General features: G+C 38.2%; 1 protein-coding gene and 2 long non-coding RNA genes across 8 annotated transcripts in view; 2 read left to right on the top strand and 1 right to left on the bottom strand.

Annotated features, from left to right (window-relative positions):
• Nucleotides 1-25,829, top strand: part of ndrg4 (NDRG family member 4) — a 131,685-nt gene that overhangs the window by 76,389 nt on the left and 29,467 nt on the right. For all 5 annotated transcript variants that reach the window (XM_061928027.1, XM_061928026.1, XM_061928029.1 and 2 more), the window contains 5 exons: nt 2,566-2,626; nt 2,713-2,799; nt 2,901-2,957; nt 6,715-6,818; nt 7,145-7,201. In XM_061928027.1, the coding sequence (XP_061784011.1) occupies nt 2,566-2,626; nt 2,713-2,799; nt 2,901-2,957; nt 6,715-6,818; nt 7,145-7,201 (366 nt within the window). The remainder of the gene's footprint in view (nt 1-2,565; nt 2,627-2,712; nt 2,800-2,900; nt 2,958-6,714; nt 6,819-7,144; nt 7,202-25,829) is intronic.
• On the bottom strand, nt 13,083-18,791 carry LOC133575353 (uncharacterized). The gene is made up of 4 exons (XR_009811489.2): nt 18,649-18,791; nt 16,002-16,097; nt 15,396-15,635; nt 13,083-13,206 (listed from the first exon to the last, which is right to left on the bottom strand). It is a non-coding gene; the product is annotated as an uncharacterized lncRNA (long non-coding RNA).
• Nucleotides 19,001-23,026, top strand: LOC133575355 (uncharacterized). 2 transcript variants are annotated; one of them, XR_012049343.1, is made up of 4 exons: nt 19,001-19,586; nt 19,665-19,703; nt 20,879-20,998; nt 21,187-23,026. It is a non-coding gene; the product is annotated as an uncharacterized lncRNA (long non-coding RNA). The 2 variants fall into 2 exon arrangements; XR_009811490.2 differs by having other exon boundaries at nt 20,876-20,998.

Below are 25,829 nucleotides of genomic sequence, written 5' to 3'. Positions count from 1 at the left end.
ATACTCCATTTACTTTTCGTGACTTGAATATTACCAAATATTAGTGATATTGTTATTATAAGCCCTAACGCAGACAAACTATTTATAGCGGCGCCATGATCACTAGCCTGTGTGCCTATGTTTACATCATTGAGTGATAAGCTGCTTCCTCTGCTCGTGAAACTTTATTGTAGATCATAAACCATGTCTCTCACCTTGATAGTAGAAAGACCAGCATGTAATCCCACATGTTGGTACACTTTGACAGCCAATTTACACCCGGATATTCCGAGAAAGACACGAAAAGACGCTTGGTTCCATGGAGTCATTTTCCATCTAAAACGGGAATATTAATATAACAAGATTCTATTCGTCGGGATCCTAATGACAGCTGACCTTATACAGTAAGTGATGTTATATTATGTGTGCTGGTGCTCATGAAGTCTGCAGTGAGTAATACTCAGTGATTTAGTGGCAAAAGAAAAAGCGAATATTGGAATGCCTTTTTAAAATTAATGCGCCACATATGCTTAAAATGATCAAAATACGTAAATATTAAATGTTATTATAAATGTATATAAAACCTGATTGATGTGTTTGGATATTTTTTAAGGGCTTTTATAGGCAGAATAGTGTAACTCCTCCATTGTAAGTTGACTTTTGATCACATTTATTTAATACTAGAATGCATAAAAAAAGAGAAACATATAAAGTTAAAGTTAAAGTCCCAACAATAGTCACACACACACTAGGTGTGGTGAAATTACCCTCTGCATCTGACCCATCCCCATGTTCACCCCCTGGGAGTTGAGGGGAGCAGTGAGCAGCAGCGGTGACCACGCTCAGGAATCATTTGGTGATTTAACCCCCAATTCCATCCCTTGATGCTGAGTGCGAAGCAGGGAGGTAATGGGTCCCATTTTTATAGTCTTTGGTATGACTCGGCCAGGTTTCGAACTCACAACCTACCATTCTCAGGGTGGACACTCTAACCACAAGGTGTATATATATATATATATATATATATATATATATATATATATATTATCTTACATAAAATTGTGAATGATAGGCAAAATTCCTAAAAAAAAAATGTGCAGTTCCCCTTTAAGCTGGATTTTCCTGTGACAGTTTAGTTAACACCTGTATTATTGATTTAGTTATTCGTTTTATCTCTAAATATTTGATTGACATTAACGAGTGCCATACTGTAATAGTGATGCGAGAAAAAGGACAAGTCTAGTTTTTAAAATTATGTTAGTTTATTACTACAATCGGGTCTTCGTAATTATTTTTAGGCATAGCAACCATAACATAGCTTAAAAGAACACAAACTAATGCGATCTGATTAAAATCAAGAGGGAGATGACTGTTAGGATCAGTGTTAATATTTGAGTGGGCCCCTACTCTAATTATTAAATTATATATACTGTATATTAGATGTATACACTCTAGTTATTAGAGTGTATTTATACTGTTTATTAACGATTATATACTGTATATGATATTATGATCAGATCAGGTCACTGGTCAGGTCAGTGGTCAGTATACCAGTGCAAAGATGAATGAGGAGACTCTCAAAAATTCACCTGGACGGGACTTTCGATAAAACCAAGGTCATTGGCATATCTTGCAGCCCTTATCAACAAAGCACAACAAGTTTAAAATACCATCTTAAAATGAAAACACAGTTTCTGAGGCAGACACCAGCAAGGATGTTACTAATACTTCGATGACAAGGAGTAGACAACAAACAACACTGGCGGAGTATATCTGCGGCAATTGTGCCCAAAAAGTTAAGTTCAGCAACGTTTTTAAAGCAACTGTGATCAATCACGATTAGAGATGTCCGATACTATCGGCCGATAAATGCTTTAAAATGTAATATCGGAAAATATCGGTATCGTTTTTTTTATTATCGGTATGTTTTTATTTTTATTTTATTTTTTTATTTATTTAATCAACATAAAAAACACAAGATACAGTTACAATTAGTACATCAACCCAAAAAAACTCCCTCCCACATTTACACTCATTCACACAAAAGGGTTGTTTCTTTCTGTTATTAATATTCTGGTTCCTACATTATATATCAATATATATCAATACAGTCTGCAGGGATACAGTCCGTAAGCACACATGATTGTGCGTGCTGCTGGTCCACTAATAGTACTAACCTTTAACAGTTAATTTGACTAATTTTCATTAATTACTAGTTTCTGTGTAACTGTTTTATATTGTTTTACTTTCTTTTTTATTCAAGAAAATGTTTATAATTTATTTATCTTATTTTATTAATTTTTTTAAAAAGGACCTTATCTTCACCATACCTGGTTATCCAAATTAGGCATAATAATGTGTTAATTCCACGACTGTATATATCGGTTGATATCGGTATCGATTGATATCGGTATCGGTAATTAAAGAGTTGGACAATATCGGAATATCGGATATCGCCAAAAGCCATTATCAGACATCCCTAATCACGATTATTCCAAATTCAAAAGTGTGATGAATCTAATTTAAAAATGTAATCATTTGATATGACTCATTTTAAATATACTTACTACATTGAATGTATCTTAGATTCAAGAGTATCGTTGGGATTGGAGTTGGAGCTGGATCATACATCCTGGCCAAATTTGCGGTAAGTAGTTTAGGGTTAGATTAACCCTAAAAGTATATTTTTTAAGTTTCCAGCCAATAAATAATACCATCTTAAAAATGTTTTAGCTGATGTTCCCTGACCTGGTGGAGGGTTTGGTTCTGCTCAACATCGATCCCAATGGTAAAGGCTGGATTGACTGGGCAGCATCCAAGGTATCTGACAAGGTTATCTATGTTTTAGTGACCATGGTGTTTCACCTAAAGAACATTCCACTATATTTAGTTCTGTTATTTCCTTGTACGTTTTTACGCAGCTTTCAGGACTGACGAGCACCCTGCCAGATACAGTATTGCCACATCTTTTCAGTCAGGTATGTTAAACGCGGTGGAACACACTTTTACCCCTGAATTCCAGCGGCTGAATAGTGGCTAATGAACGATGTGTTTTCATTCTAGTCAATGTGTCAGTTTCCACGACCTGTAAATGTACCGAGCACGGCTCCGGCACAGCTCAGCCAGTCCGCAGCTGAGACAAAAAACAAACATACATTCCCCGGTTTGTTTTTATAATAAAATACTACGTGTTCAAAGTGGATTGTATTTTACACATTGAAATGTTGTGATGGATGGGGACAGACCTGAAGTCAACTTGTCAAAGTTTTTTAGACTTTATTTTACCCCGTTGACACGATGGATGAGGAAATGCTCATTTTTGGAGAAAGAATCATGTTACAGGCATATCCTGAGACAGCTATTTTGGGGCTTCGTGTGAATTATGACCTGACACGGGGGTGGTAGAAGCAGGGGAGTGGTTAGCGGGAGTTCAATAAGAAGTGTGTGTGCATAGCTCAACCGGGGATGTCAGGACTGCAATGTGGTTGCTTTCAACAAATACAACAATAAAGTAGTCTTTCTGCAAGGCAAACATATTGTCTTTTCCACAAGTCAAGTCAAGTCAGTGCCATCACAGACACTGCCAGTGGGTATCGATGAACGGCGAAAAAGTGCCATAACTGTTTCGCATCCAGTGAAAATATGTGATTATGTCAACGCCGCTCTGAAATTGGATGACTCATGTTGACATAAGCGGTTGTCAACACGATCCAATCCTGCTGTTTTGGGTTGGGCTCTTTGGGTGGCTGGGGCCGTACTCTGGCTCCCGCACATACTGGGAGTTAAATGTATTGTACATACAAATACACATTTATACTCACATACACACAATTATTCATACATATATACATACATACGCGCTAGAGATGCGCGGTTTGCGGACACAACCGCGGAGTCCGCGGATTATCCGCGGGTCGGGCGGTTGAAATAAAAAAAAATTAGATTTTATCCGCGGGTCGGGTCGGGCGGTTGAAATAAAAAAAAAAAAGATTTTAAATAGATTCAGGTGGGTGGCAGTTAAACCAATTCGGAAATATATATACATAGTTAAATGTTGTTACCCACATACGAAAAACAAGCAGGCACCTGCAACATGCCACAACAGAAGAAGAAAAATAAAGAGATGGCAACGCCGGCAGCAAACGTGGCACGCGACAAACTAAAAAAGGGAATACTAAAGACCAGGGGAAAAAAAGGCCAGAAAAGTTCAGCGTGGACTCGTTTTTATGAGGTTGTAAATCAGGATGATAGTAATGCTGGCTACGTGATTTGCAAGAGCTGCGACGCTGTTTATGTCTATGACAGTCACAAAACCGGGACATCTAACATGGTGCATCACATTTGTGCAAAACCCCGAACCTCCACAAACACCCTGAGCATGAGCAGTTTCATCCGCCGTGATCCCAGAAGAGTGCCACAGGATGTTAAGGACGTATGTCCGGGTGTAACCTGTGAGTGAAGGTGCACAGCGACAAGTGATGCACGGTTTACCCGCGAGACGCTAAAAAAAGAAAAGTTGATGACGAATGGCTTGTTTTCAACAAGACATGGACTGCCAAGTATTTCTTTAAAGAAATTAAAGGTAAAGCCGTGTGCTTAATTTGTGGTACACATGTTGCTGTGTTTAAAGAATATAATTTGAATCACCACTACATGACGAAGCAAGAGGAAAAATACCGGAATCTGTCCGATGAAGCGCGCGCAAAGGAGGCTGATGCGTTGATGGTAAAACTGCAAACCCAACAAGGACTTTTTGCCATATTTCACACCCCCAGAATGCAGCCGTTTCGTAATTTCTCACAAATTCGCCAAAAAAAGTAAGGCGTTTTCAGGCGGAGAGTTGATTAAGGAGTGCTTATTGGACTCTGTTGCGCTGATATGCCCTGAAACTTGGAGCTTCAGCTGAAGAACAGAACGGCCGACTTTGACTGTTTTTCGCTGGCTTTGGATGAGAGCTGCGATGTACGTGACACCGCCCAGCTGCTCATCTTCTTACTGCACTTTCAAATCACGGAGTAGCTGGCAGCCATGCAGTAAATTAAAGAGACAACCACAGGTAATGACTTGTTCACATAGGTAAATGCGTGTTTGGATATGTTAGGACTGAAATGGGACAAGCTGGCAGGTGTGACAACAGATGGTTGTCTAAATCTGACGGGGAAAAATGTTGGACTTTTAAAGAGGATGCAGGATAAACTTTAAATTAACCCTGTGCAGAAATTGACATTTTTGCATTGTGTTATACATCAGGAAGTGTAGTGTAAGACAAGTGTTAAAAATAAAACCATCAAAAGCAATGTGCTTTTGTATGAAGTTAAATTAGGTTAAATGAAAGTATTATTATTATCATTATTATTATTATTTATCTTACGGTATATCAAAAATAATATTGAGCAAAATTTAATTGTAATATTGTCGATGTGGCCCTCCAGCAGTGCTCGGGTTGCTCATACGGCCCCCGGAAAAAAGTAATTGCCCACCCCTGCCTTAGGGGAAACTGGGTAACACATGGCACACTGACAAAGCTTAACTTATTGTTACTATAACAATCTACAAGGTCAATATAGTTGGCTTCTCTTTCTTCCCCTCCATTTATCTGCTTTCTTTTGTATTTCAAGTTATCATTACATATATGTATTGTTGCATAAGAAACAATTGTATTGTTGATAATAGAGGTAATTATTTGTATTATTCAATATCAATAGTGCTATTTCCATTGGTATTTGTAATGCTCCATTTGTAGTGTAATAATGCTCATTGTCATTTCAGTATTATTAATATTTAGTTCACTAACTGCTTCTTTGATATCACTTTTACCATCATATTTGTACATGTCCTATTTGCTGATGTTGTTCTGTTGTTGTTATTGTTGTTGTTGTTGTTATTATTGTTATTGTTGTGTTTGCTGTAAAAAAAAAAAAAAAAAAAAAAAAATCCAAACTACTACTTTCTCATTTAGAGTACTTGGGACTTTGTACGGATCGGATAAAAAACAATTAGCTTTTATGTCACTTGTTAGTTAGCAAAATTTGAACTTGAAAAGCCAGTCCACATAGAAGGGTTATCAACTTAAGGGGCTTCCACTGTTGTATTTGTAGCAGCGCTTCCTAGGGTTGATGTTCAAAACCGGTTCTCCCGGTTGTTCGTTAAGAAAAGAACCGTTCAATAAGAAAAGAACTGATTCCATGGACTCGAATCCCTTTTTGAGAACCGGTTTCCGTTATCGAGGCCACTATAGTTAAGAAAAAGAGTTGGCTCTTTATTGGAATCCCACAAGAAATGCCCTGTGGGACATCAGAGGAAATGTTGTAGCTCAGTCTAATGACTGAGCTACGTAATTTCCTGTGATGTCACACAAGCAGCAAAAATAATGGACCGGAAAAAACGCCTCAAGGCATGGCTATTCACCTATAGTGACCACAGAGACAGGTTCTTTTTGTGTTACTGTATATATTAGTTTTTCTGAAAAATCCCACTTAATATACTTTGGGTAACAACAGTCAATATTTTTATTTTTTTTTATTTTTTCTTATAAAATAAAAGTGAGCTTTTGTTAAACCAAATATTGTGTTTTTTTTCCATATACAACAACCTATCTGGATTCGATAAGAGAATCGATAAGGTATCGGTTCGATAAGAGGATTCGATAATGGGCTCGAACTCGATAATTTCTTATCAAACATCATCCCTAGTGCTTCCTGATGACAAAAAGCACTCATGTTTATTTGTGAACAGGAGGAACTGATGAACAACACAAAGCTGGTGCAGAGCTATCGGCAACAGATCAACAACAGCATCAACCAGTTCAACCTGCAGCTGTTCTGGAGCATGTATAACAGGTGAAATCATTCCCTCTTTATAACGTTTTGTAACTGACATGAAATACTCGAAGATGAAATATTTTGCCAAACTCAATGCTTCTTGACTAGCTACAGTGTGGATGAGCAAGGTCACACAGTACAGTAGTACCTCAACCTACAAGCCCGATCGTTCCACGACCAAACTTAGAACTTAGAACACTCGTAAAGGAATGCATGCAACTATAGACATGGAGTGGAAACTACAAAGGCAAAATGTGTCAAATAAAAAAACTGCGTTGGTTGTCAAATTGTATTTTTCCCTGAACATAGACTGAACAACACAAGGTTGATATTATCTTTTTCAGCCGTAGGGACTTGGAGATGAACCGCAGTGGGACTGTACTTAATGCCAAAACTCTGAAGTAAGTCTACAAACACACTATGTTTACATACACTAAATCAGTGGTTCTCAAACTTTTTTCAGTGATGTACCCCCTGTGAACATTTTTTTAATTCAAGTACCCCCTAATCAGAGCAAAGCATTTTTGGTTGAAAAAAAGAGATAAAGAAGCACTATGTCATCAGTTTCTGATTTATTAAATGGTATAACAGTGCAAAATATTGCTCATTTGTAGTGGTCTTTCTTTAACTATTTGGAAAAAAAGATATAAAAATAACTAAAAACTTGTTGAAAAATAAACAAGTGATTCAATAAAGATTTCTACACATAGAAGTAATCATCAACTTAAAGTGCCCTCTTTGGGGATTGTAATAGAGATCCATCTGGATTCATGAACTTAATTCTAAACATTTCTTCACAAAAAAAGAAATCTTTAACATTAATATTTATGGAACATGTCCACAAAACATCTAGCTGTCAACACCGAATATTGCATTGTTGCATTTCTTTTCACAGTTCTTTTTGACAGACATTTTAGTGAGAAACCTGAGCTTGTGCTTCACTGAGTTTATGAACTTACATTCATATTTTGTTGAAGTGTTATTCAATAAATATATTTATAAAGGATTTTTGAATTGTTGCTATTTTTAGAATATTTAAAAAAAATCTCACGTACCCCTTGGCATACCTTCAAGTACCCCCAGGGGTACGCGTACCCCCATTTGAGATCCACTGCACTAAATAATAGGAATCATTGCATGAATGTGGTTGAAAGCAGCCTTTAAAACAAAGTAATTTGATTGTTTTAGTCTGTTTAAGGATTAAATTAACACATGTAAACAATGGGTTGGTTGCTAAAGAAGCCAAATCAATACTTTTTAAATGGTGCCGCTGCTTAAAGGGGACAAACATCACAGGAAAAACAGAAGATTAATGTTCCGTTATTTCGACTAATTTACATTGCAGCCACATAGAGTCCTGTGTTTAATTGGCTGCCTAAAGGGCGCTACTGTAACTCTCTAAAGTCTTGTTAGGATGATTTTCCTTCCTCATTCAGTAGGTACTAGGGTTGTACGGTATACCGGAACAGGTATACTATCGCGGTAATAATGAATCAAAAACGGTTCTATACTGTGTTTGAAAAGTACCGGTTTCCGGGCATGACATTGCTGGTTTTGCGAGCAGAGGAGCATGTTCGGCAGCGCACAATCGCGGAGTACTTACAAGCAAACACAGTGTGTGGACAGAAAAGGGAGAGCGGACGCATTTTGGCCTAAAAACTAAAGATAAAGGTGAAGTTATAACACTAAAACGTTCTCAGGAGGAGGTGCTTTAAGACATGGCTAGCTAGCTAGCGGCGAACGTCCATTCGCAATCTGCAGTGTTATAGCTACTTCTAAATCACTAATCCTGGCCTCTATGGTGACAAATAAAGTAAGTTTCTTACAAGTATTATTATCACTGCAGGACAAGGAATAGCTAAACATTAGGGGTGTGGGAAAAATCGATTCGAATTCGAACCGCGATTCTCATGTTGTGCGATTCCCATTTTTAAAAATTCGATTTATTTTTTTATTTTTTATATATATTTATTTTTTTTATTTTTATTAATCAATCCAACAAAACAATACACAGCAATACCGTAACAATGCAATCCAATTCCAAAACCAAACCCGACCCAGCAACACTCAGAACAGCAATAATCAGAGCAACTGAGAGGAAACACAAACACAACAAAGAACAAACCAAAAGTAGTGAAACAAAAATGAATATTATCAACAACAGTATCAATATTAGTTACAATTTCAACATAGCAGTGATTAAAAATCCCTCATTGACATTATCATTAGACATTTATAAAAAATTTAAAAAAAGAACAATAGTGTCACAGTGGCTTACACTTGCATCGCATCTCATAAGCTTGACAACACACTGTGTCCAATATTTTCACAAAGATAAAATAAGTCATATTTTTTGGTTCATTTAAAAGTTAAAACAAATTTACATTATTGCAATCAGTTGATAAAACATTGTCCTTTACAATTATAAAAGCTTTTTACAAAAATCTACTACTCTGCTTGCATGTCAGCAGACTGGGGTAGATCCTGCTGAAATCCTACCCATAGCAAAAATGTGCTTGCTCATCTGTTGCTTAATCTCGTATCTTGAGAACATTTTGAGCTTCTCATATCTGTCTAATTCTGTGATCAATTGTTTCTCTTTTATTGCTCCTAAGGGACCCTTAGGAGCAATAAATAAGCTAAAAAGAGACAAGACATCACTGAGACAAAGGAGGTTGAGTTGAGACAACCATTTGAGCAATATTTGAGAAGTGGGATACACTGAGGAGAGCTCATATATGTATGCCACTGATCTCAATTATGTCTCATTTATTTTGAAGGAGAATTAAAGAGAAAGAAATGAGATGTATGAGCAATAAGAGATCTTATGTATGTCTCTTTCATGTCTTGATTATTTCTCTTAAATGTCTTAACAAAGCCATCATATCTCAAATTTGAGAATAATGAGAACAAATTGAGAGTGCAATTTAAATATTCGTTATCTGACTTAATTAGAAATAACACTAAAAAAATACTCAAATATTGAGCGGTGTATCACTTTATTTGGCTACACACAAATACAAAATATAAGATATGAAAATAGATTAAATACAACAATTTAAACATAGTTAATTAGTACATACATAATGTACATATTGACATTCACAATAATTAAAACAACATAGAAAACAATATACAAAAAATAAAACAAATACAAAACTAAATGAATTTAACATTAAGTACGGTACTCACTTTGTTGTTGTGAAAAAATCCGGTGTAGTTTTTTTTAACTCCTTGTTGAGCAAACCATGTACCGTAGTTAAAGAAAACACCTGACTTAATCTCAGTGAGAGGGTGAGTAAATGACTAAATTTCCATTTTGGAAATATTCCAAGGAAAAACTGAAATACATTTATAAAATTGTAACCGTGGTGTTTGGAACTGGTCTACATATAAAAAATAATCACACATTGAACACCAAGGATACTTAACATTTTTTAACTCAGGGCCCGACCAACTTTTCCACTACAGAGGGGTCTGGGACCCACTCAAATACAAACACTGAATTAGTCATCTTACACTAAAGTGTATTACAACTGAGTACCATTGCGGCCCATATGGACGGACCACAGCTAAGAAACAGATATTTATTGGCGGCCCCCAAGGGTATTCGCAGCCAAACAGTGGGCCCCAGCCCTATGATTAAGAAACACTGTTGTAAACAATAGAACAGCCTCCTGCGATAACAATATAACATTTGGTACATAAATGATCATTAAAACATTTTGAAATTGGTTACAAAAGCTACTAATATACCTGATTATGTAAGCAGTAACATACTGCGTCATTTCCGTTTTTTATTTGGAAACAGCTTTGTACTGTGAAGGGATATTAGCCGCTAGCTTGTTAGTGAGGTTGCATCAGTGCCAAATTTGCGAGACACAGCACAGCTCAATATGCATTGTCACAGTATAACGTGGTACTAAAAGCTACATCATAGGGCATTTTTATACAATATATACTGCGCAACCCCAGACCAAAATATCAACATGTTTACAAAGGAAACATCCTACCCCAGAATGAACTTGGCAGGTACAAGGGCCTACTTAAAACCTGCTCTTGCCCAACATTTGTTTACCAAAGCTTGCTTGAGCTTGGCCTCCTCAATATTGTCCCAATCAGGAAGGGTACCGCATCTCAGGACATATGCTGTAAGGCAAGAACATAATAATCAGGCATTCGTAATTTTGCCACATCCGAGTTTCTACAGGTATCAAATCTATGCAATGCAATAATAATAATAATGCAAATCTAATTTAATGCTTTGGTACTTATAAAAATGTAATGCCCATGTGCGACTGCATATAGTTATTATATATAGTCAAAAGCCTACAATTATCTGTATACACACAGTTGTAAGCATTAGACAAGTTAATTAGTTGAAAAGTTTAGATTAACTGTTACTCTCTCGTGTATTAGAATTGGCTTACAAAACTGTTTAATTGGAGAATGTATTTTTATTTATTTATTTTTCTTGAGTAGCATATAGTGTTTTGACTGGGTGCATGGTCGTAGAATGGCCAATTAAAAGGTTCCGTCCATCAAAATATTTAAAGGAGAACTGCACTTAAGCCCTCTAAACAAACATCCAATTCTGCATCAGATGATCAATATAATATACCCATAAGCCATTTTTTTAGTTGTGTCTGTTTAAAACATGCTGTAAATATATATATATATTCTCTGAAAATGTCTTATAATAGCCACAAACTGGAGGATACCATTTTACAATTACAATTTGTTTTAAAATAGTTAAAAGGTTTTATAGAATAATAAATGAACATCATACTAGGATTGCAAATTATGCATGTGTTTGGACATGGATGATCGATTTAAACATTTTAGAAAAATACAGAACGGTATTTGGAAAAATGCCAATAAAATGCATTAAAAAAAAGCTATGTCAATTATATTAATTTGCCGATATTGAATATATTGTATTTTACACCCTCTCTGTTGTTTAAAATGTTTACAGTAAATAGCAAGTTATGTATTAAGTATCCAGCAGCTGAAGGAACTTTTATTAATTTATTGTGGGAACGTCAGAGAATAAAAGAGTTGTGGTCTGCTGTGAAAATTGCCTTGTTTGTCCATCCTAAGCCATAACTTGAGGCGCCTGCGTCACGACAGTTGCTAATGTTAGCCAAGTTAGCTCATATGTGTTGAAGTGGAGGTGATTGAAATAAACGAGTCGTGTATGAAAAAAGCTCAGCTTCCCCATTATCCTGATATGATGTCCCAGTTAAGGACTACACGCCTACAGTGACCAAAGAATGGAAAAGTTTAGGCCCCCAGAGCAGTTTCATTGTGCCGTATTGAGGCAGTGCTTTTGTCGCGTTCCCACCTTACAATACCTCTTGTATGCAGTTTGGCAGCTTCAGACACAGACAGATGTAGCAATTTCGAGGTTCTTAAGTTAATTTTAATTTTAAATTGTTTTTTTCCGTTTGACATATTGACTATCGGCCATGTCCTACAATTGTATTACATTTTTTAAATGCCTCTGGACAACGCTTTTAATGCTTTTTATTGCCATTTAAGGCCTTAATTTACACAAAATCCATTTAATGACTTCATGCCTTGTGGAAACCCTGCACATACAGTACATTAATACACACAACCACACTTCAAGTTGATGGACATAACACTATATTGCTTATCACAATGCTAGTTTTTTGGCCAATCACAAACTGTAATTATGTAACATTCAGTTATGCTTCTCGTGTGCTATAATCGATAAGGGATCAAACTTTCTCGTATTGAACTTCTATTTAATTATTGTTACACAATTTTGGCCTGAAAACACCCTCAGTTTGGGAAAACTTACTTAGGATTTCTTCAACTTTTTTCCGGTCAAGGATGCGCTTTCCTGTTCCTGCAGGTTTGTTTCCAGGGCGACCAAAAGCGACAGCATTTTGACACTCCTCAACTGTAAAAAAGTGGTCAAAAAGTGCGTGGAATAAACGCATGCAATTGGGCTTTGAAGCATGACTCATGGCAGCAAGGCGGAACGAGGACATAAATACGCCGCTCTCAGGAAAGAGCTCCTGCTAGCCCGATTGTTGAGGAGGGCCGTCGCTGTATTTGTCACTAACGAGGTTGCAGAGAGTTTGGAGTACTCTGACTTGGTCCGGATCTGAAAGGGAAAAAATAGCACAAACAATACCCGAATGAGAAAATAATGTGTTCAAGGCCAAATAACAAATTTACGTAAACAAAATAATTACATCATGAATAAATTAGCATTAATTACTTGCCTATTTTCAAGAGGACTTCTTCAATTTGTTGCTTTTCTCGCAGGATTTTTTCGAACTCCTCCCAACATCCATCACATGGCGTCCATGATTTTTCTGCCTGCGGTCGATATGAGATAGTGTCCTCGACAGATGGGTTGCCTGCATCTCTCCTGTCAAAAGAGATGAGAAATACTGAACTACAAAAAAATTACTGAAATGACCCACATTTTAACCTCCAGCGGCCAAAGTGGACCTTAGTCTATGTACAGTGAGGAGAACAAGTATTTAATAGACTGCAAAATATAAAACAAAACAAAAAATCACATTGTATGTTTTCAGGTAATTTGCATTTTTTTTCCATGGAATTGATCACCTAGAAACCTCTATTGGGAGTATATTTGAAGTATCAAATATGGATATCATGCAAAAAGATGCACATTAATTACTTTAAAAAAAATTCATACAATGTGATTATGGATTTTTGTTTTGGATTCTATCACTTACAATTGAAGTGTACCTATAATGATAATAATAATAATAATAATAATAATAATAATAATAAAAGTAACAGACCTCAAACTACAAAATCAGCAGTGTATAAATGATTTGTTCTCCTCACTCTATGATGGACGGTACCAATAATGAAAATAAATGTACCATGACCAAAATTGACCATATCTACAATCATTCTGTACAGTACTCCTAAACAAAAACATTTCACATCAAAGACAAAGGAACTGGACCAATACTGAAGATGAAATCTTCTTGACTGCAAGGAAATAGACAACTCACTTAGTAAACAATACCAACAGATTATGACAGATTTTACAATATTAAATTATACATAACATTGACTATCCCCAAAAAGTTATTACTTTATATATCTCAGGATTATTTATGAAATGTACAATTAAGTATAAACTGTCAAACCAGTACTTATATTTGGATTAAAAAATGTTTTTAAACTATGGCATATTGAGATTTCCGCCTTAACTACTTTCTTTCACTCAGGAAGTACAGGCATGTGAGCACCCTTTGACAAAAGAGGAAAATTTACAAAAAAGAGGAACATTTCTATCTGCACGTAGTGCTCCCACGCAAGCCCCGAAAATATTTTTTTAAGAATCAATACTACATAGCCCTGGGCCAATAAAACAATAAATATATATCGCAATAGACACATAATGATATAAATATTAAATGTGTTCGATAAAATATTTGAGCAAGCAAGATTCGCTGCATGAGGTCACTCGCGCTTTGGGAACCCAGGAAACAGAAAACAGGAAGTGTCACTGAGCAATGGGAGGGACATGCTATAACAGACAATCAGTTAACGGTATTTACTGAGCAATGGAAGGGATACGCCAACAGCCAATCACGTAACAGTATCAACAACAAGTAAGCTAGCTCGATGATGCTAATTATGCTAACTAGCAAGCTTGTTTTAGTTTCCCTGTCCTGAAATTCAGTGCGGCGTTTAGGCAAGAGCAACAGCAAGTACCTGCGGCCGAGGCGAGCCATAAATTTTGTTTGGATCCTATTTTTTGATATTGTTTACTTAATTCATCCATGGAACTTTTGTTATTGTTGAAAGCTCCGGATCGGACAGGTTTTCACGGGACACATTTCTGGTGTTGTGTGTTGCTCTGAGAACCCACGGGTGTTTAGTTAATGCTCGATTGCTGATAAGAAAGCAAAGTTAGCTCTGTTTTTTGACACTCATCCTTCAACCCCCATCCTTACACTACTTTTATTTATATTTTTATATATTTTAATTTATATTTAATTTTTAAAAATGAGGAATTTATATTTTGACGTGAAACTGAATGTTAAAAAACTTAGATTTCTTCTGTTAAGAAAGTATATATTGTGTAACTATTTTTTTTCCTCAATAAAACTTGTTTATAAGATTTCAGTGTGTGTTCAAGTACTTCTTGAGCACATTTATCAATACTGTAATAACAATTGTAACCATGACATGAAATGTTAATTTTTTTACTCCCTAGTTTTGACACATGAGATTGTAGAGTGGATATTTACACTCTATGAACATTTTGACCATGATTAAAAAGTAATAAAATGATGGCAAATAATTGTTTTCAGGGTCCACAAGTTCAGAACTTTTAATCCTGAAATCAAAGTGGATACAGATGTTGGGGTTTTGGCAATGAAATACATTAAATATTTGTATTTGTCATTCACATACTATTTACTGAAACAATTATTTGATGGCAGATAAAATAATATTTCAGTTAATGCTGTTTTTTTGGTTTGGAAATTCACCAAATTTGATTTTATAAAGATGAAAAGTTTTGAACTTGTAGCCCCATAGGCATGAGGTAATAAATGTCAATCTTACCCATAGGGTGGTGGTGGTGGTCCAACAGTGTTGCTGCCTGTTACAAGTCCCCCGTCACTTTTCCTGAGATATATTCAACAGTTGCCCTATAAAATTTACCATCTGACCACTTTGCTAAATCAGAATCTCCTGTTCTAAGATCTAAGATCTGCACAGGAGCTTCATCTCTTGACAAAATGTCTGCTCCAGTAAAGATTTTGACGGTATAACCGTCCTCCCATCTGACGAAGGCCAAACACCCTGAAAGAGAGAGTGCAAAAGAGAAAGTGTTTAACATTTTTTATTTGAGTATAAAAATTTGGACTGGTATTTGTCACCTCATTTGGACAACAATGTTATGATTATTCCCTCTCCCCATCCCTATATGCATTTTAAAGCATATGCAGTAGGGTGAGCTTGCCCATCGCTGTCTTAGAGGTGTGTGGCCTCATTACAATTAGGGTACTGTTACTAACCTTCTTGGGGCGACTTTCCCAAGGTGGCATTCTCAGCTGTTCTTTAAATACTAAACAAACTAATAAAGTCCTTTTTCCAGTTTGTTAGCTACATGTAACACGGCAATTTGGCTTAACCGTAGTCCGCTTTGCCACACATACAGAGACTTACCAGATTACTCATTTGGGGGAGGAGAATTATGCAGGTCCTTCATTTTCTTTGTGGGAACTCTTAACCTCTTATGTTGTCATTTTCTTTTTGTCCATCCTGTTAATGAAAAAATAAATTTTGTATCACAAACTGGGGATAGGTTGATTGGCAACACTAAATTGACGCGAGTGTGTGAATGTAGTCTGTCGATCTGTGTTGACTTGTCCAGGGTGTACCCTGCCTTCCGCCCTAGCGCAGTTGGGATAGGCTCCAGCACCCCCCACGACACGGAAGGGAAAAGCAGTAGAAAATAGATAGATGGATGGAACTATAATATAAATGGAAAGTATTTACATATATGGGGTCACTTCATATGGATGTTAACTTTTTGGGTAAATCATAGTTAACTTCTGTCAAAAACAAGTAAACAAAATGATTGTTTATGATCGTTCTGGCTATAGTAAAAAAAAACTCAACCCGTACAGTTTAATTCTTATCTATTTTGGGGTGCGGGGGGCTTGATGGCACCTTTTTATAATAGGGTACATATTAATAAAGTTATGGCATTTTTAACAAAAAAGGTCATGAATATATTATTGAGCCCCAATGACTTTGTATTGAAGAGGTTGACCATAAATTAGTGCATTTTGACCAGGTTAAGACAATCATAACTTTTTAAACATGTATCACAGGAAATTACGTAACTCGTATGAGGTTCCGCAGCCTCCGAAGCAGAACCTCCAGGTTCTGTAACAGCTTCTTCCCTCAGGCCGTAAGGCTCTTGAACGCATCATAATGAAATTATCCCCTCAACTCCCCCAAAATGGATTAACTCGCTGGAATAAAAAAGACAATATAACATACATCCATTAACGTGGACGCATGTGAAAAAGTGCAATATATTTATCTGTACAGTAACCTATTTATTTATTTATATATGCACCTTATTGCTTTTTTATCCCGCACTACCATTAGCTTATGTAACACAATTTCCTTCCTATTTGTACTGTAAAGTTCAAATTTGAATGACAATAAAAAGGAAGTCTAAGTCTAACTAGTCTTAACAAGACCTGTCTGATAATGCTAGTTTCATTTAAATGAATGAATGTTTCAAATTTTACACACATAGCTACTTTATTTTCCAATATATATGCAGTTTATATGATCAACAGCGTGATACAATACATACTAGAGATGCGCGGTTTGTGGGCACAACCGCGGAGTCGGCGGATTATCCGCGGATCGGGCGGATGGAATTTTCAAAAATTAGATTTTATCAGCGGGTCGGGTCGGGTCGGGCGATTGAAATAAAAAAAAATTAGATTTTAAATAGATTCAGGCGGGTGGCAGTTAAACCAATTCGGAAATATATATACATAGTTAAATGTTGTTACCCACATACGAAAAACGAGCAAGCACCTGCAACATATGCCACAACAGAAGAAAAAAAAGAAGAGATGGACACTTTTACGGAGCGGAGAAGGGACGCCTCGCCGGGGTCCGGGACCGAGGCCCCTTCCCCCGAGAGGGCCCCACCGGGAGCCGTAGCTGAGGCGATCCGCGAGAAGGGCCCGACGCACGTCCAGGGTCACCACCGCGCCCACCGCACCGACACCCCGCCTCGTCCGCCTTCGCCGCGGCCGGCGTCACGCGCAGCAGGTAAGCAGCTTACCTGCCCGCCACCCCCGTGGCCGGGGGCTCGTAATAGGGGTCACTCCGCGCGCTCCGCCCGCGCAGCTTACCTGCCCGCCACCCCTGTTGCCGGGGGCGCGTAACAGGGGTCACTCCGCGCGCAGTGCGCTCACGAAAGGGGTGGGGCTCACCCTGGTTGATATAGACAGCAGGACGGTGGCCATGGAAGTCGGAACCCGCTAAGGAGTGTGTAACAACCCACCTGCCGAATCAACTAGCCCTGAAAATGGATGGCGCTGGAGCGTCGGGCCCATATACCCGGCCGTCGCCGGCAGCGAGACGCGCTTGGAGGTGCGCTCAGCGCGGCTTCCATATGATTGCGCACTGGTGTGCGTCTGGGTCGTGACAGCGTGGCACGCGAAAGTCTGTGCTGCGTTGGATCAGTCTCCTTTCTTTAACAGGCAAAAGCTTTATAACCTCACTAATGCCTTGCATCGTCTATATTAGATATATAACAACGGACGGGTGCGGGCGGATGGCGGGCGGATGCAGTTCTGATCAAATGTTAGATCGGGTGGATTGCGGATGGTTGACGACTTTCTGATGCGGTTGCGGATGAAATAATTGCCTATCCGCGCATCTCTAATACATACTGGCCACTGCCAACTAGTAAGCAAATGTACTGCTGCTTTCAAAATGGCGGGGCACATTTGTCAATCATTGAACACTTTTGGATGTCATCTCTTATTTATTACAACTAGCCAGCCATACCAATAAAATGCAGTCCGGACCTTCTTTGTCGATTGTTACTTTACCTACAACAGTATTATAAAAATGTTTAAAGTCAAACCCCCAAATTAATATGCACTGTATAATCTAATTGTGAAGGTCATTATGTATACTAACATTACTTGCTGGGCAGACGCCATTAGCGTTACCGCAACCTCTCAAAGGACCACTCGTTGTCACAACAGTTAAATATTTTCACTTCACAACATTACATGGTTAACCAACTAAAAAATATTAGGATACTTACCTCTCCAAGTCTTCTGTCACAAGCGTTGCGGTTGTCGTTTCCAAAAACGTTCCCGCTTCTTCTTCTCTTTCTTCTTCTTCCTCGTTTTCGGTCGAGGTCGGCGCACAACGTTAAAATGTTACGCCGCCTACTGTTTTCCCGCTTCTTCTTCTTCTGACGTTGATGGCAAACAATGCGTCATGTCCGCCGCTGTCTGATAGAAGGCGTGAATTTTCTGAATTGCCTTCCTTTGAAAGTTACACATAGCCAAAAATGGCTATTTTCAGATGGACATACAAGGAGAAAATCAACTTTATCTAAATTTTGAGATGTGGATCTGTCTCATCAACATTCTCGCGAGATTTGGCACGGCGCCCCATGAATCTGTCCAATCATATTTGCGCTTCCTGGAAAACACGCATGCGCATTTCGTGGGCGAATGTGACTTGTATCGATTGGAGGAAACAATTCAGCATCGAAGGAATAACGACTGAAAGTAAGTAATACCATTTATTGTTTTTGTTTTGGTATTTAAATTACTTTAACACACACGAGTTATTATTCATCAAACTAATGTAACGTCACTGTGTTACGAAAATAGAGCTATAAATGCCGCATTCAACGGCGCAACCACCTTGCTCGAAGCTATGATACTTACCTCCACCGAGGCATCGCAAGTGATAAGATACACTTTATACATCCCATAGTGAAATAACAATGATAGACATAAATGTACAGAGAACATTGGAAGTGGAACAATATAAATTGCTGAACATACACTGCTTCAACATAATATAGAGTTTTACATTTACAAGAAGTTCCACTGTGTATTCCAGCAACCTTTGTCTGTATTCACATAGTATTGGAGTGTCAAAATGACAAAACGAAAACCTGCAAAACGATGGAGAAGAACCGGTAAAGAAGTCGACTCAAATAAACGATCAAGGACTGTACAATTGGTGAGTATACTGGCATAGTGGTGGTGCATTAAACTGGAAGCAGATATAATATGTGATACTTTATTTTTCTTCCTGCAGCCACCAATGTGAATGTGGAGACTGATGAGCAATGTCTAAGTAAGTTATATGTATATGCGTGTTCTTTGTTTATGTGAATTAGTTCTGATTGAGATTTACAGACCAGATAGATGGATAAAAAGCTGTCCACAGTTTGTCAGGAACACGCATGGAAATATTGCTTTCTTTTACCCTGATTACAGTAGCACATATATGAAGAATGAAACTTGAAATATGAGTTATCTCAGCATGTGTAATTAATCTTCTTTGAACCTTTCATCTTCAAGTTAAGGCTGGTAGGTAACATCAAGTCATGATTAGGGATGTAACAATATCAAAATGTCATGGTATTATATCGTCACAGTGTTAAAGCCACGGTAAGATATTGTTACAAACATGTCAACGTGTGTTAAATGAAGTGGCAGGAATGTTTAGGATAAACACACTTACTGTAATTGAATACAAACATAATGTTCATATGTTGTAGTCCTATTTATTATTATGAACAGGTATTTTAAGTGCAAAGGAATGGTGCAAAATCATCCAGAATTTCAAGTAACACACATATTTTAGTTTAATCTAACACAGCAGTTATAGGCACAGAAATATTTCACAGCAACAATTCCTCCGAGCTACGAAGCACAAACGTTCCCGTCACTCCTGCACAGTTCCTCTTTTTCGCCCCTATATAATGTCCCCTGTTTGAACTTTGTTGTCCCACACTGCGCGGGTTATCTTGGGAGATCGAGTTTACTTCTCAGATCAGCCCACTTAATATTGTCAGAAAAAAACACACTGACGGGAGTTCTCGTTTGATAGCGTCACACATCACGGCATTATTGTGAGAATTTTGAAACCAAAATAACGCAATATTTACAATAATGTTGCATCCCTCGTCAAGATCCTTTCTCATAGGTTTGGTTTGCTGCTGTGTATTTACTAATCATTGGCATTGTTTATCACTGAAGTTCCACACTTTCTTTTTATAGTGCGTGTTGTATTGTGATGAGTTACATTTAATACTGGGGATTATGTGTTACCACAAACACAGAAGATACGTAAACATGAACTACAATGCGATCAAGATGTGGGAAAAAAGTAAATGCATTCCATTAGCTAGATTTGTATAATGTGTTCAATTTATGTCAACTTGCTTCTTGTTTTGCAATTTTCTTCTTTTCTTTTAATTATTTTAATTTTTAGAGTTTTTTGGTTCCTCTTTTTTGTGTCAGAAGGTAGCAGCAGGGGAACAGAAGGAGCCCAAAACACTGCTCTTCATATGGAACACATCCAACCTCCAGGTGTCCATGCAGGATGTACCACTCTGGAACACCAAGCCTCTCCCTACCAGCCAGGTACACCCACCGTCTTCTGTGTCTAACTAATGTTTTGCTGTGAATTTTGTCACAAAGCATATCCTGCTAAAATATGCCAAACTTTTGAGTGTAAGAATGTGAGCGATATGCTGAGATGTTATACATTTTGCCTTGTGACAAAATGTTATAAAAAACCTTTAATGATTTTTATTCTATTTTAATTTCAGCACATGAAAATATTTCTACTTTTGACTCTATCAAAGACAATGGAAAACCATTTTCCAGATCAGCCCTCATAGATCCTACTGATGGCCTAACAACTGAACTACATGTCGATGCTGAGTATGATCCATCTCAAACTTTTTTTTTGGAATCTCTCCCTGATATGGGGGATTGGATGTACAATGACGGACATATGTTTAATGAAGGATTTGAAGATAGTTTGAGTGAGGAGTGTGCAGAAGAGTCAAATATCAAGGACACAACAGACAAACCATTATATGACAATGCATCAGTAACCGTGGCAGAGTGCCTTCTGATCATCATGGCTTATGAAAACTGTCATAAAGTCACTGATAAGGCCCTATAAGCGATTTGCTGAAAATGTTCAAGTTGCTTTGTCCCGATAGTCTGAATGCAGACTGCTTAAACAGTGTGCAGAAGTTCAAAAACTTTCTTTTATCCCGCTCTGCATCATCGCCTATTTTATTACATAAATACTGCAGTAATTGTTTTGGGCCATTAGAAAGTAAACAAATAAAATGTCTGTCTTGTGGGACCAGTGTGTCAGAAGAAAGATCCTCATCCTTTATAGAGGTTCCAATTAAGGCTCACATAAGGTCATTGTTCCTCAAGCCAGGTTTTCAGGAGAAGCTTAACTTCAGATTAAGCAGAAAGAAGGCAGATGCTAACAACATTGAAGATATATATGATGCAGAAGTTTACAAACAGCTTGTCGATAGGGGTTGTCCTCTTAGTGACCCTAAAAACATCTCACTTGGAACACCGATGAAGACAAAAATTTATATTTGTTAAGGCTCATACATGGTACTCAAAATATACCTATGCAGATGGTAAATGTAGTCAAACTTGTGCAGTCTATTCCTGTTATTTCACAAACTATTAAACCAGGGAATGTCATAGCTGAATTTTACAGACATATGACTAAAGATGATTGTTTCTGTCAGGAACACAAATATTTGTCTAGGATTAAACTATATGGAGCACCTAGTGAACTTCTATTGGACACAGTTCACCTCTCTGCATTGCAAATACATGCGGGTCACTGCATCAATTCTGGAACAGTAAGCATCTTTCACAGGGCACAAGTTAAGAGAAATTATCTCACATCAAAACACAATGGTAAAGGTAATAGAAGAAACAATTTTACAGTTTTTTTTTCAAATGACGGACAAACAAAGTATGGACAGATTGATTTCTTCTTTATCATAGCACAATCATGTGCCAAATGGGCCCTCCTTCGTGAATTCAAACATGCAGGGTTTTCTTTGCTGCAAGATAGTGTAACAAATGGTACATGAAGTCATGTTATTCCCCTATTGGAAACCTCTGCCAGTACAGTAGTATGATTGGATGACATATTGGGTAAAGTTGTTTTCCTTGACTTCACATCTGTGCCTGGCATTGTGTTTGCAGTTAATTTCCCAAACCCACTTGAAAAGTTTTAACTAATTAAGAACTCAACTGGCCTAAGAAGTCACAAATCAAATATTTGATCATTGTTATAAATGCTCTGAAAATACACACCGATGAGATGTTGCCGTGGATGCTGTAAAAGTCTGTAAATATGTACTGTATATGGAGTATCATTGTTGATTAAGTTTTTGCATTGTCTGTAATATTTCAGTGGCCAATATATTAAAATGTACTTGTTAAATAAAACCACTGTCTTTTTTAATGAATATTTAGGCCTACTACGCTACTGTATTTTAATATTAGTCCTTATCATGGTGGTTGGAGAGCCAAAGGTTTTCTGAAGTGGTACTTTGTGAAAAGAGTTTGAGAATCATTGCTCTAGAAAGTTCACTAATGTTAAAAGGTCTTAAAAAGTGTCTTGTGATTATAACAGTATTGTTTGGGTTCAGTTTTAAATCTCACAATTGTAGTCACTGAGTTACTGCACATGGCGTGTGTATAAGAAATCAACAAATTAAGTAGAACATTATGCATTAAACTTAGCAGACCGGGGTGGTGGTTCCTCTCTTTAAAAAGGGGAACCGGAGGGTGTGTTCTAACTATCGTGGGATCACACTCCTCAGCCTTCCCGGTAAGGTCTATTCAGGTGTACTGGAGAGGAGGCTACGCCGGATAGTCGAACCTCGGATTCAGGAGGAACAGTGTGGTTTTCGTCCTGGTCGTGGAACTGTGGACCAGCCCTATACTCTCGGCAGGGTCCTTGAGGGTGCATGGGAGTTTGCCCAACCAGTCTACATGTGCTTTGTGGACTTGGAGAAGGCATTCGACCGTGTCCCTCGGGAAGTCCTGTGGGGAGTGCTCAGAGAGTATGGGGTTTCGGACTGTCTGATTGTGGCGGTCCGCTCCCTGTATGATCAGTGTCAGAGCTTGGTTCGCATTGCCGGCAGTAAGTCGGACACGTTTCCGGTGAGGGTTGGACTCCGCCAAGGCTGCCCTTTGTCACCGATTCTGTTCATAACTTTTATGGACAGAATTTCTAGGCGCAGTCAAGGCGTTGAGGGGATCCGGTTTGGTGGCTGCAGGATTAGGTCTCTGCTTTTTGCAGATGATTTGGTCCTGATGGCTTCATCTGGCCAGGATCTTCAGCTCTCACTGGATCGGTTCGCAGCTGAGTGTGAAGCGACTGGGATGAGAATCAGCACCTCCAAGTCCGAGTCCATGGTTCTCGCCCGGAAAAGGGTGGAGTGCCATCTCCGGGTTGGGGAGGAGATCTTGCCCCAAGTGGAGGAGTTCAAGTACCTCGGAGTCTTGTTCACGAGTGAGGGAAGAGTGGATCGTGAGATCGACAGGCGGATCGGTGCGGCGTCTTCAGTAATGCGGACGCTGTATCGATCCGTTGTGGTGAAGAAGGAGCTGAGCCGGAAGGCAAAGCTCTCAATTTACCGGTCGATCTACGTTCCCATCCTCACCTATGGTCATGAGCTTTGGGTTATGACCGAAAGGACAAGATCACGGGTACAAGCGGCCGAAATGAGTTTCCTCCGCCGGGTGGCGGGGCTCTCCCTTAGAGATAGGGTGAGAAGCTCTGTCATCCGGGGGGAGCTCAAAGTAAAGCCGCTGCTCCTCCGCATCGAGAGGAGCCAGATGAGGTGGTTCGGGCATCTGGTCAGGATGCCACCCGAGCGCCTCCCTAAGGAGGTGTTTAGGGCATGTCCGACCGGTAGGAGGCCACGAGGAAGACCCAGGACACGTTGGGAAGACTATGTCTCCCGGCTGGCCTGGGAACGCCTCGGGATCCCCCGGGAGGAGCTGGACGAAGTGGCTGGGGAGAGGGAAGTCTGGGCTTCCCTGCTTAGGCTGCTGCCCCCGCGACCCGACCTCGGATAAGCGGAAGAAGATGGATGGATGGATTATGCATTAAACCATATAGATTACAGACCATATATCCATATTGCCTGAATTAATTATTTATTTGACATGAGATAAACTGGAGTATGATTGAGGTATAATTAAATTGTGCCAATTAAAATGTATTTTTAATTTATTTTTCCTAAGATAGAAAAGAGGCATATCTGACAACTCAAATGGTGAGCAGTGAGAGACAAAACCAAGTATATCTCTCATTGAGACATATTGAAACCAATACTCATCAATTTTCTTTTTGCCGAAATAGAAAAGAGACATCTGAGAATTCAAACAGTGAGTAGTGAGAAACAAAACCATGTATATCTCTCACTGAGACATAATTGAGACATATTGGAGACCAGCTCATTCATCTCTCATTGTGCTCTTAGTTGAAATCGGGAAAAGAGATAACTGTTAGACAACTTTGAGATCTCTCACAGTGCTCACTGTGAGCCTTATTTCTCAGGAGATACATCTGAGAAGAATGAGAAAACTACTTTGGTCTCGATTCGTGCTCTTTTATGTCTAGGAGATGTATATAAGACATACATGAGATCTCATCTTCAATTTTGCTTTGCTATGGGTATGTATGGAATGAATAGAGAATCCTTTTGAATCGGGGAAAAAATTGTTATTGAATCGAGAATCGTGTTGAATTGAAAAAAAAATCAATTTTGAATCGAATCGTGACCCCCTAGAATCGATATTGAATCGAATCGTGGGACACCCTACTAAACATGCTTCACTACACACCGTAGGAGGATACGATAGCTAACTGCTAACAGCAAGCTAGCACCCTGAATGTAAACAAATGCCATGGGTGGATCTACACCTTACATCCACTGTAATGATACCAAGTACAATAGCGTATCTAGTCGATACTACTATGATGACATCGATATATTTTTTCATCACAAATTTTTTTTTCCTTTTTTGAAAATTCATATTATGTTTATAAACTCAGGAAATATGTCCCTGGACACACGAGGACTTTGAATATGACCAATGTATGATCCTGTAACGACTTGGTATCGGATCGATACATAAATTTGTGGTATCATCTAAAACTAATGTAAAGCATCCAAACAACAGAAGAATAAGTGATTATTACATTTTAACAGAAGTGTAGACAGAACATGTTCAAAGAGAAAATAAGCAATATTAACAGTAAATGAACAAGTGGATTAATAATACAATTTTACAGCTTGTCCCTCATAATTTGGACAAAATAGAATGGAAAATGACACAATATGTTACTGCATACTAATTAGGAGCCTTTGTTTGCTTACTTACTAATAAAAGACAAGTT

The sequence above is a fragment of the Nerophis lumbriciformis genome, linkage group LG35 (genome assembly GCF_033978685.3).
Source record: "Nerophis lumbriciformis linkage group LG35, RoL_Nlum_v2.1, whole genome shotgun sequence".
NCBI lineage: Eukaryota > Metazoa > Chordata > Actinopteri > Syngnathiformes > Syngnathidae > Nerophis > Nerophis lumbriciformis.
Note: the sequence above shows the minus strand (reverse complement) of the source record. Positions and strands in the feature narration are given on the sequence as shown.